At 36.3% G+C, this 12520-nt stretch overlaps 5 protein-coding genes across 5 annotated transcripts; 3 read left to right on the forward strand and 2 right to left on the reverse strand.

Annotated features, from left to right (window-relative positions):
- Positions 1-326: 326 nt before the first annotated feature.
- Positions 327-1887, forward strand: I206_100989 (uncharacterized protein; the record flags this gene model as incomplete). Its single annotated transcript, XM_070202310.1, has 8 exons — positions 327-720; positions 788-964; positions 1021-1084; positions 1148-1169; positions 1228-1334; positions 1414-1469; positions 1542-1636; positions 1705-1887. The coding sequence occupies 8 exons, from the start codon at positions 327-329 to the stop codon at positions 1885-1887; spliced, it is 1098 nt and encodes a 365-aa protein (XP_070058411.1).
- A 422-nt stretch (positions 1888-2309) lies between these two features.
- On the reverse strand, positions 2310-2955 carry I206_100990 (prefoldin, alpha subunit; the record flags this gene model as incomplete). The annotated part of the gene is made up of 3 exons (XM_070202311.1): positions 2310-2495; positions 2578-2787; positions 2881-2955. 3 exons carry the CDS (start codon positions 2953-2955, stop codon positions 2310-2312), a joined length of 471 nt encoding a protein of 156 aa, XP_070058412.1.
- Positions 2956-3288: 333 nt separating this feature from the next.
- On the forward strand, positions 3289-6639 carry I206_100991 (NAD+ synthetase; the record flags this gene model as incomplete). Its single annotated transcript, XM_019152115.1, has 19 exons — positions 3289-3311; positions 3429-3459; positions 3526-3643; positions 3708-3792; positions 3877-3982; positions 4038-4127; positions 4184-4272; positions 4334-4451; positions 4506-4843; positions 4910-5061; positions 5122-5299; positions 5357-5492; positions 5572-5705; positions 5777-5881; positions 5961-6159; positions 6223-6278; positions 6336-6363; positions 6425-6449; positions 6512-6639. 19 exons carry the CDS (start codon positions 3289-3291, stop codon positions 6637-6639), a joined length of 2139 nt encoding a protein of 712 aa, XP_019014253.1.
- Positions 6640-6777: 138 nt separating this feature from the next.
- I206_100992 (uncharacterized protein) lies at positions 6778-9380 on the reverse strand (the record flags this gene model as incomplete). Its single annotated transcript, XM_019152114.1, has 4 exons — positions 6778-6921; positions 6991-8544; positions 8603-9007; positions 9093-9380. 4 exons carry the CDS (start codon positions 9378-9380, stop codon positions 6778-6780), a joined length of 2391 nt encoding a protein of 796 aa, XP_019014252.1.
- A 429-nt stretch (positions 9381-9809) lies between these two features.
- I206_100993 (uncharacterized protein) lies at positions 9810-11685 on the forward strand (the record flags this gene model as incomplete). The annotated part of the gene is made up of 5 exons (XM_019152113.1): positions 9810-10353; positions 10422-10670; positions 10756-10835; positions 10905-11173; positions 11238-11685. 5 exons carry the CDS (start codon positions 9810-9812, stop codon positions 11683-11685), a joined length of 1590 nt encoding a protein of 529 aa, XP_019014251.1.
- Between the last annotated feature and the right edge of the window lie 835 nt (positions 11686-12520).

A 12520-nucleotide genomic window follows, 5' to 3' on the forward strand; every position in this document is an offset into this window, starting at 1 on the left:
CAACATTCACGCCGACACGATTTCTTCCCTAGCTACTCTCTCTGCCCCAATCAGGGGGTGAGCTCAATGATCTGCTGCTTTTCACATATTTGAGGTCCATGTGTATTGACATATCATCCAAAGCGATCAGTAGACGCACTGGGGCGAGATGCTAGTCCATACCTGACGGCGTACACGTGGTCTATGCTCGACTATTGTGGTGGCCCGCAAGTAATCCAGTTATCTCATGTCTTGAGGTAATCTAGTCGAATTGCACATTGCATTTTGTCAATTATATCAAGCACACTAGGTGGCTTTTTAGTCAAGTCATTTCTGTCCTGTCAATCATGATCCGTTCTCTTTTACCAGTTGTAGAGATTGCCGATAACTTCCCATCGTATGATCTTCCTCCTTCACCTCCACCTTCACCTTATGTACCCTTTCATCTCACTTTAGAAGATTATCAGAACAACCTCTTCCCTCTTGGATTACTACGTCAAGATGTACTCAGAGAAATGAAGAATACTTCAGATCAATATAAAGACATTCATGGAGAGGGAATTTGGGAATTTCAAGAAAATATAGGTAAACCAGATGAATCAGGAATCTTTCTACATGAAATAATTTGTGTATATTTCAATGAAAATATATTGAAAAAGGGAAAAGAAGGTTTAAGTGAAATTATTGCGAATGTAGTGAAAGGTTGGAAAGATCAAGGAAAATTTCCAGGACCTTTAGCAGGTATTTATTTTTAAACCTTTTTTAGATTATTTACATAAATAAAGGTAAAAGCTGATTCGGTTTTTAGGTTGGCGAAATGAATTATATACTATATATGCATCACCAAAATCATCAGGTTTAAATCAAAATTCAAAAGTGAATCCGATTATACTTGGTCCTGGTACTTTTAAAAATGTAGCTTTTCATTTGGAAAGAGCTGCTTGTGCTTTATTCGGTTTGGCTACTTTTGGAGTTCATATGACTGGTAAATCCTAACAAAATCGCTTCTGTGTGGACTATGTACTGATACTTTTGAAATAGCTTACGAAGGTGAAGGTTTTGATATGAAAGTATGGGTACCTAGAAGAAGTAAAACTAAAGCTACGTAAGTAAGATCTCCTTGTAGCCTTATCGAAACACAGCTGATCACGAGTTACGAATCATATAGATGGCCAGGCAGATTAGATAATGTAAGCCTTTTTATCGTTCCATTTGATCATACTCAAATCAGCTTACGATAGATAGTAGACTGTTGCGGGAGGTATAACAGCCGGTTCGACGCCAATAGAAACAATGGTGAAAGAATGTGATGAAGAAGCAAACTTACCTGAAGATTTCGTTCGGAAACGATTAAAGTGAGTCACCATGTCCATACCTAATTTTGTTTTTTTCTTCTTTCCGTCGCTTATTTTACCTCTTTTTTGTCTGATATAGGAATACAGGAGTATGCACATATTTTTACATCACAGATGAAGGTTTTCTTCAACCTGGTACGTTCTTGCTTTCACTTTATATATCTATTGTCCCGCATAATTTCGAACTGATAAAGTACTCTCGAGTAGAAGTTGAATATATTTACGATTTACCTTTACCTTTTTCAAATTCATCTGAATATATAAAGCCAAGACCTCATGATGACGAAGTTGAGTCTTTCGCTGTGAGTAAATGGGAATTTACAATATTTAAGTTGATTATTGATGTATGAGATTTTGATTTATGATTTAGCTTTTAACAATACCTGAATTAATCGATGCCCTTTATTCTGGTGATATGAAACCTAATTGTGGATTAGTATTTGTAGATTTCTTAATTAGACATGGATTTATTACGCCTGAAAATGAACCCAATTTCTTAGAAATAATTTGGAGAATGAAAAGAACTTTAGGAATTGCTATGCCTGGTATTTAAGATACATCACAGATGTCATAGATTGACAGAAAATGATCGGTTTAAAATTTGTAATATAATTACATATGCAGAATATGTTGAGCTTGACCCGTTGTATTTATATTAACCAAGGAGTGATCCTCTACTTAGAGCTGTTGATTTGGCATATCTATCTCTTGAATTCAATTTTAATAATAACTTTCTTCAGAAAAAGCAACTCGACGAAGAAGATATAGTAATTATCTATTTTGACATTAATGTATACGGTAAAAGATATCTGTAAAACCCTTTGTAAGATTTCAAATAGCGATAATGTGATTAACGGAGAAACGTAAATTGACTGGTATATAATGCATGATATGTTACAAGGATTCTTGAAATTTTGATTTACAAACTACATTATCATAATTTTCATTTCTTTTTCATTTATTTTATTTAAAAAATTATGCTTTACCAACTTGTTGTTGTTGTTGTTGTTGTTGTTGAGCATCTTGCATTTTAATTTGTAAAACTTGTATAACAGATTGTACATTATCTTGTTTTCTTTCAATTGTTTTTTGTAAAGTATCAAGATTTGATTGAACAAAATTTGATTTTGATGTATAATGAGAAATAGTTTCTAATTTTGTCTACAAAAAAAAAAAAAAAGGGGAATTTTCAGTAAAAACCAATTTCATTTATGCTATCGTTTAGTTGTTTTAACTAACTAACTTTTTTAATATAATATCCAGTTCCAACATCAATAATAAAATTTTCAATATCAATTAATTTACCTGGAACATATAAAGAACTTGTTAAAGGTATTAAAATTTCTTTATCTTTTGATTCTTTTTTAATTAAATTAACATTTTCAATACAATTTTTAAATTTACTTTGTGCTTGTTTTAATTGTGAATATGAATTTGTTAAATGATCTAATTCCTAAACCAAATCAAATTAATAAGAATTGTGTTTTTTTTTTTTTTTAAAATAAGAAAAATAGAAAGGCTGAGAATAAATTATTAAATGACTTACTTGATCTAATTGCTTTTTAACTTCTTGTAATTGAGTAGGTTCTAAATCCGTTATATTAACTTGTTGTTCTGCCATCTTGATATACTGTTTTATTCTTTCTGACTCGATTGGCAAAGCTAATATGATAGAAAAATTCAATGACTTCTGACTGATTGTAATTTTGTCATTCATCATCATTCAATGTTCGAAATGCAATATCCATATCGATATCAAGTTACACAACGCTTAACGCGACGGGATCAAATCTTGACGCGATATGAAACCTCCACTTTACGAGTAGAACGGGGTTCATCAATTCGATGCTATGATGTCAAAAGTATTCGGGAAGATCAAGATAAGCAGTTATTAGCATTTAGCTTTATCTTCAGACAATAAAGTAGGAAATTCAGAGTATACTAGTGTAGCAAGATGCACTTGGTGACTGTAGCAACGTGAGTTTCCCTTCAACGGCAACTAACTGAAAGGTAAAGCTGACACCTCGATTAGATGGTATGTCTAATGGTTATTTATGTGGACAATAGGATCTTCTAACCTTTATTTCGATCTAGTCAATTAGACCAGTGGTCTCTCGATTTCGAGGTTAGCTACCTAGGATTATCTCTTATGTTTCACTGATACAGCTGATGACTGAGAGCTCACTTACAGGGTAACTGCAAGCGGATCCTCAAATCGATTGCTATCGCTAAATCCCGAGGAGCGACTTTACGAGTTGGACCTGAATTAGAGATTCCTGGATACGGATGTTTGGATCATTTTCTTGAGGGTGAGAGTTCCTAGCTGAATCGATATTCGATATGAAATAGCTAATAGGTGAAATGTGTCCGTAGGGGATACGATTCTTCACTCATGGGAAGTATTAGCTACGATCTTACAGAGTGAGGAAGCTCAAGATATAGTATGTGATATCGGAATGTGAGTTGAATCATATGAGCTAAGAGTATTCAGAACACCTGGATCGTGTGAGCATGCTTTTAGCTAATGATCTTGTCACTTCAGGCCAATCGAGCACAAAAACAATAATTATAATTGTAGAGTCATCATTCATAGTGGTAAAATCGTTATGATCAGACCTAAGATGTGGATGGCAAATGACGGGAACTATGTGAGCTGTTATCATTCTTCTCAATTGGGATCAGCTGACTCATTAGGTGCAATAGCGGGAACTGAGACATTTTACACCTTGGCATAAACATCGTCAAACTGAACAGCACTCCCTCCCAAGGATAATCAGGAATGTTACTGGACAAGTGAGCTTTTATTTGTGGGAATTTTATGGAGCCATCTAAGCTGACTCAATGATCAGGACTATGTACCTTTCGGAGATGCTGTTGTATCGACCGAAGACACTGTTATTGGTGTCGAGCTTTGTGAAGAGCTATTCACACCTGCTTCGTGAGCTTGCCCACCATCTTTTACCCTGCAGCGAAAGGGCAAAGCTGATACAGTCACGTAGACCGCACATTCTGATGGGTTTGGATGGTGTTGAGATCTTCACCAACTCTTCTGCTAGTCATCACGAATTACGAAAATTGAATCGACGGATCGATCTGATCAAGGAAGCTACCATGAAGGTAAGCTGCGCAGATCATTAGCTGTAGTAAGCTCACAAAGCTTATACCATGCAGCTCGGCGGTATCTACCTGTATGCGAATCAACAAGGGTGTGATGGTGATCGACTGTACTATGACGGAGCATCTTTGATAGCTATGAATGGTCAAATTTTAGCTCGAGGATCTCAGTTCTCCTTGTCCGATGTGGAGGTCATCACTGCTACAGTCGATCTCGGAGCAGTCAGAGCACACCGAACGACAAGTAGTAGAAGAATGCAATCTGCTCAATCGGAAGCATATCAACGGGTCTACGTGGATACTCGACTAGATGGTGGACAGGGTATCAGAGTCGGAGATGATGAGACCAAGGGTACAACCGAAGTCAAATATCATACACCTGAAGAAGAGATTGCGTGAGTTGAAGAATTGGGTTGATTCGTCTTAAAGGGAAAACCGCTGATAGGCCAATCCACGATTAGTCTTGGCCCTGCATGCTGGTTATGGGATTATTTGAGACGATCTCGACAAGCAGGATATTTCATCCCCCTATCTGGAGGTATTGACTCTTGCGCTACGACCGTCATCATTCATTCGATGTGTCGATTGGTGGCCGACGCAGCCAGTAAAGGAGGTCAGCTATCTCACGACAGTATAGCGAGGTAGACAAGCTGATTTGGGCTCCGCATACCAGACGAACAAGTCATTGCCGATGCTCGAAGGATCGCCGGAGAACCTGAAGATTCATCTTATCTCCCTACCGATCCTAAAGAATTCGCAGGAAGGATCTTCTACACTTGTTATATGGGTACTGAGCATTCTAGTCCCGAGACTAGGAAGAGGGCAAAAGACCTGTCCGAGGCTGTTGGAGGGTAAGCTTATGCCTCATCGATCGATTCGATCCAGCTGATATACGTCCCGGCACCTAGGTACCATGTTGACCTGAATATGGATACAGCTGTCTCAGCTGTCAAAGGGATCTTCAGCTTGGTAACTGGAAAAAGGCCCCAATTTGGAGTCCATGGTGGATCTTCGGCTGAGAATTTGGCTTTACAAAATATCCAAGTGAGTTGTGCTGTAACAGCCGATGTGACCTTGATTTTTGGGCGAATTCAGCTGACTGATCGGTCCGACTGGCACGTAGGCTCGGCTGCGTATGGTCTTAGCGTATATGTTCGCTCAACTTTTGCCCTGGGCCCGAGGCAAAACCGGTGGACTGTTGGTGCTTGGGAGTGCGAATGTAGATGAAAGTTTGAGGGGATACTACACCAAATACGAGTGAGACAGCTTCTACTGGCTATCAACGCATGGAAGCGCCCGAAAGCTGATTATTACGCCCCACTGCACAGCTGTTCAAGTGCAGATGTGAATCCGATCGGAGGTATCAGTAAAACGGATTTGAAGAAATTTATCGCTTGGGCTGAGGTGAACTTTGATCTACCCATTTTGAAGAGGTGAGTATCACTGTGTGCTATGTAACATAAGATACATAATTCAGAAGAGCAATTGACATCGATCTGGTCCTGTATATAGCTTCCTCGATGCAATCCCTACGGCAGAGCTCATTCCGATAGGCGCCGATAATGTCGCTCAATCAGATGAGGTCGAAATGGGAATGACATATGATGAACTTTCGGTCTATGGTCGATTGCGAAAGGTCGAAAAATGTGGTCCTTACAGCATGTTTGGGAAATTGGTACAAGAATGGGGAACCTTCTTGTCTCCTACTGAAGTGAGTTTTCTGCTTTCCGTCTCCATCCTTGGCGATCGATGTAAGCTAAAATCGTCGTCGTAGATTGCTCAGAAGGTCAAACATTTCTTCTTCAATTATGCGATTAATAGACACAAGATGTAAGCTTTACTTTGTGTAATTAGTCTAGTTGGTCTAATATGATTGCGTTGATGTAGGACAACCCTCACACCATCTGTACATATGGTAAGTCTGAACATACTTCCTTCGTGTTTTCTGCCTGTAGCTAAAGTTTGTGCGGTAATAGGAATCGTACTCCCCGGATGATAATCGTGAGCTTATGTTATCTGTGACAATGCGATGAAAGTGATGAGTTCTGACCTGTTCATTACAGGATTCGATCTTAGACCCTTCTTGTTGCCAAGTAGATTTAATCATCAATTTAGAAAAATCGACGAATTGGCTGAAAAACTGCCCAATAGAGCTACACAACCGGGAAATGATAAAGCCAAAGTTGATTAAGGACTTTTGGACAATGATAACCTTATACCGAAATATGCATTCGACTATACATCTAGTTTTATGCAAATACAACAATATTGTAGAGGAGATCCGGAGCGGCTTTTCGTTAAGCTAAAGTGAAAATTATATATAACTTGTTCACCGTATCGCAGCGAAATGACTTGCACCTCCCATCGCGAATCCACCTGAAGCGAAAGTACCTGTTGAGAAATTACTAGCATAAGTACCTGCTAAATTTGAAAGATTTGATAATAATCCAGATGAAGGTCCTTGTACTTTGACCTATGAAGTGTAACGGATATTTAGCTATATATACTGAAAATAAAACGAAAATTGAAAAGAAAAACTTACCATAATTGTAGGTTCTTCAGGATCAGTAATTTCTTCTTCTTTTACTTTTCTACGTAACATTTCAATAATTTCATTTAATTTAATTTTATCTAAATCATCTCTTGCTTTTAATAAATTTTCAATAAAATTTAAATTTGGTCCAAATTTTTTAGCAAAATTCCAATAATTTAAAAAAATCATTTCAGAATCAGATTGAATTAAATTTAATAAAATTTTTAAAATTTCAAAATTTTTTTCTAATTCTTCTGAATTTGATTTATATTTTATAAAAAAATCAAAAGATAATTCTAAATCAAAATTAATTTTTAAAATTGATTTTGGAATTTTTAATGATTTAGGTTGTAATTTTGATAAACAATTTAAATATGAAATTATAAAAGAATCTAATAAATCTTCAATTAAAATTTCAAAAATTGAATTATTTAAATGTAATTGATAATCATTTAAATAATCTTTAAAAGTTTCAATAATTTGATTAATTAATAATGGATTACCATTACCAGAATTTTCTTCAGAATACCAAATTGGTGTTAATAAATTTTTAAAAACATTTTTTAAATCATTAAAAACAAATTCGATTAAAGTTGATGTACATTTTTTTGCAACATCTAAATATCCATCAATTGAATCATTTAAACATTTTGAAATTAATTCTTTATATTTATTTGAAACTAAAGGTTCTAATCTAATTAATAAAGATTCACAATAATCTGCTGATTTTAATTGATCATTTGCTAATGCTATAACATATTCAACTAATCCACCAGGTACTTCTTCAGGTTTTTTTTCAATTTGTGCTTTTGTTTCTTCGTAAATCAAATTTATCCATTGTCCTTGAACTCTTTTCATTACTTTTGAACATTCATTAACTACTCTGACTAAAACTGCACCTTGATTTGAATCTAATGCTAAATCACATTGTTGATTTACTAATGTAAAAAAATCAACTACACCTTCCATACCTAATTGTCCATCATCTGATTGTTCAGGTTCTTTTGTTCTCCAAGTAAATTTACCAGTTTCTTCTTTCATTAAATTAATTGTCCATTCATCAAGTTTTGTTACTATTAATTTAACGTAATCTTCAATTAAATCTTGTGATTTACCATCAAGTAAAGGAGGTTGTAACCATCCTGAAGGAATTTGTAGTTCTTTCATTGATACTCTATATTCTTTTATCCAAGCGTGAAGCTCCAATAAGACTTTTGCTTCAGGTGCGGAATTTACTACTTTCCTTATAGTTAAATCTAAATGTTTATGATAAGCTTTTACTAAATAAGGTGTTATTTCATAATCTTCTGGGAAAAGAGGTTCGAGGTCATCTTTGATTCTAATTATATCTTTATAGATCCATCCTAAACCTTCTATAAAACCTAACATATCATATTGATTATCCATATAATGATTATCGAATGCTTCTTTGATGGAATTAGTCATTACATCTAACAATTTATGTCGATAATTCTTGATTACTCGAGCATTAGCTTGCATAGATTTGAATTTGGACGCCGCATCATGAGTAGCTACTTTCCTTACAAGACGCATCGCTACAGCCTATGCAAGTACAAAGAATCAATCAGCAGGATTTCAAAGCAAGTAAATCAGGACTCACCTTTTCATCCTCTTTACCTTCAACTTCAACGATTTTCAATAATCTAACAACTGTACCTCCATTTCCCTTTCTAGTTAATTCAACTATATTTTTACTAATTTCCCATAACCAACTTTCGAAGTCTTGTCCAACTTTATCTAATTTTTCAAACCATTGTAATAAAACTTGTCTTTCTTCATTCGATGCATTCTTCTTAGCTTGATGTAAAGTTTCATTTCTAAAAGATTCAAGTTGTTGAAGTTGAAAATGAATCGGTAATAAATTTGGTGAATATCCACTTGGACCACCAATTTGATTTTTATCCGAATCTAAAAGTGATGAAATGTGATCTACTTTGTCAGACATTGAACGTAAGTTCTGAACCATCTTAGTTGTTTGTGATAAATTACGATGAACTGTTGATACCTGTATAAAATCAAGTGTCAGCAACAAACAACTATGCATGTCTTGAATAACAGTCTCTCATATATCTATATTAAATTTAACTCACCCTCGTAATCTTATCAAAAGCTTCTCCTTTGGCTTCCCCATCTTCCCCTTTGAGCTTTTCAATACTCATCATTTCTTCCCTTATCAACCCTACTGCCGCTCGACTAGTCTGTAACTTCAACAAAGCATCTCTAGTAGCATCAAGTTGAGTCTTGACTCCTGATTGTAATTTCGCGTCAAGAGTAGATTTTTCTTTCAATAGCTTTTTACGATACGAAGCTAATTTGAGGAGATCATCCGGTTGACGAAGGAGATCAGATACAGCCTGAGAAGGGGTAAGAGTCGACATCGTAAAAGTTGGGTGATCAACTCCTCCGAGACCACTCCTAAGGTAGTGCCGGTATCTTCTCTTACTACAGGGTCGCACGAATTCTTTAACAATCTTTCAGTATTATGATCATCCGAGTCAACCTATCCACCTCTTAGAGGGTTATTGTTACGTTGAAGGTTCGTCATGACAGCTCGAGCCTGGGCGCGTGGTCAATGCGGGGTAACATCCCGATGCCGAAGTGATAACGATTATACAGATGATTGAAGAAAAGTACACGTGGGTTGTCAATCCTCGTTTTCCAAGCACGTGGGATTACGCTTAACCCTCCACCTAAAAAGTTGAAAAATCAACAATTGTTTTCTTGCTGCTGTGACTGTTATCAGGTCTGATAAAGCTGATTAACGATTATCCTATTCTAACCAGATATATCCAGTAATCGCAGAAAAAATGGGAAAACAAGGGAATTCCAAATCCGCTAAAGGTAGCATTACCTCCAGACCAGCTCCTTACGGTAAAAAACCGAACGTAGAGGTGAAATTTGAAGGTGTACCATCGACTTCAAGTTCTTCCGTTAAACCTACTGCACAAAAGTCAGGCAAACCTGAGAAACCTTTGAAAGTTGGAGATAAAACGAAAAAAGTCAAGCAAGAAGTGGATGCTCCTCAACCAACATCAAAGGATAAAGGAAAATCGAAAGCAATTGAACAAATTGCACCTTCAATATCGACACCTTCATCGAAATCAACATTCGTTATTATAGCTGGAACTTATGAAAAATTATTATATGGCTTGGAAGGTTCATATCCTGATCCTGAATCTGGTTTTCCTACATTAGAACCTATTTTTATCTTCCCTGCTCATTTGGCTTGTGTTAAAGCTGTTGCTGCTTCAAAAGGAGGAAAATGGTTAGCAACTGGTTCAGAGGATGAATTTGTTAAAGTTTGGGATTTAAGAAGAAGAAAAGAAGTTGGAAGTTTGAGTCAACATACTGGTTAGCTGACTTCTCATTTCAATTTTCGCAAAGTTTGTATCCCGGCTAAATTTTCTGCTCAAAAATAGGTTCAATAACGTCTTTACATTTCCCTACATCATCTCATCTCATTACTACCTCAGAGGATTCCACTTTATCCTTATTCCGAACTTCAGATTGGGCTTTATTGAAAACGTTAAAAGGACATTCAGGCAGAGTTAATCATGTAGACGTACATCCTACAGGAAGGGTTGCTTTAAGTGTAGGTAAAGATAATACGCTAAAAATGTGGGATTTGATGAGAGGACGAGGAGCTGCTAGTTTGCCATTGGGAAGCGGTAAGTTACTCGTCTTACATGAAGGTTATATCATATATGCTGAATCAACATGCTTATTTACCTGCTTGTTCTGATTTTCTGGTAGAGGCTGAAATGGTTAAATTCTCTCAATCTGGTACACACTTTGCTGTACTTTTCCCAAGGAAGATCCAAATTTACTCTTTGGTAAGTTCACCTATGTTCATTTCAAGTACTCGACGTAATCTTGATACTGACCCAATCAATTTCATGTAGACTTTGAAACTTTTGCATACACTCGAAACAAAATCACGATTCAACACCTTGACATTTGCTACTCTGCCTGATGTCGGGGTTGGCGAACAAGAATATTTGTGTGTCGGTACTGAAAAGGGTGTAGTCGAAGTATACACCCTTGAGATCGGTGAACAAGATGTACCTGAAGAAAGCGATGACGAAGAGGACGAAGAAAAAGAGGAGAGAGAGAAGGAGGGTTCAAGTGCTGAAGTAACAAGAGTCGGAACTCTTATTGGCCATACTAATCGGTAAGTAAAGATTTACTACCAAGCTGTAATCGATATGATGCTGAGATCATTTTGCCCGATAAAGAATCAAATCCATATCTACTTTGCAATTCGTTGTTCCTGCCGAGGATGAAGAAGAGCGACCTACCATTTTGCTTACGACGGTATCGTCTGACGGTTTGATCAATCTTTACGATCTGTTCTGGGTTGAAAATGCTCACGAAATACAAGGTCATGGAGAAGCAAATACAAGAGATCCGGATGCGTCGTATGACACCAAAGGAAGTAGATTGACTTGTGTATACATTGCGGATGGTCAAGATCTGAAAAATAAGAACACTCCTCCAAAATCTTCTGATCTCACTGCTCAATTGGATGACGATGAGCAAGAAAGTGAAGAAGACGAAGATGTACAAGATATTTACGAATCAGGCGAGAATGATGAAGAGGACGAGGACGAAGACGATATGCAAGTTGAATTTGAGGATGAAGAAGAGGAAGAGGAAGAGGATGAAGGCGAGTATGAGGATTAGGTATTTGTATCTTGTCGTGCCTTTGACTGCGAAAGGATATGACCTTGAAGAAAGGTATAAGTATATGACATGAAATGACGAAATAATAAATGACAAAACGCCACATATATTTGAGGGATGATCGGTGATACGGGAATAACTTTAAAACCCTATATCACTTTGAATAAAGGGATTTATTTAAATTTTTTATAATAATTCTTCAGAGTTTATGCCTTGTTGAATGATTCAGGGGGATTTAAGGAAAGGGAACTATGGTGGTACCTTTTTTAAATGTTTTGTTGAATTGAATGGTGGCAAACGTGGATTCATATATAAAGTGATAATTGATTTACTTGTTCTTCCGGCGAATTCCCCCCTCCCTCCACTTTTAAATCTTTTTTCATCTTTCATTAAAAGAAAAAAAAAAAACAATAATAATAATATAATAATCATAACGGTCATCACCGCCACCGTTTACTTTGTTATTGTTATTGTCATTTACATCATCATCTTTCATTATTTTTATTTCCTTTTAGACTGTTTCAATCAATATAGTAGACTTTAATTAGTACTACTATACAAATATCTTCCTAATCACTTAGAAGTAGGAGCCTGCCTTCGATAACGAGGAGCTATTTCAGGTGAGCAATTGCAACATACTTCTACACTAATCCTTCTTCAAACTCGCTTTTTCACGATCATGAGGATGGAAAGGAAAGATCTTGAGATGCATTGTCATCATTATCACGAGGAAAGCGCGCTGACGATTTGTTATCCTCTCTTATCCATCTCGCGTCACCTCACTTCTCCATTAAACGCACACTGTCTCATTATTCTCGCCAATCTTACAATTTGT

This window comes from Kwoniella pini, chromosome 1 (genome assembly GCF_000512605.2).
Source record: "Kwoniella pini CBS 10737 chromosome 1, complete sequence".
NCBI lineage: Eukaryota > Fungi > Basidiomycota > Tremellomycetes > Tremellales > Cryptococcaceae > Kwoniella > Kwoniella pini.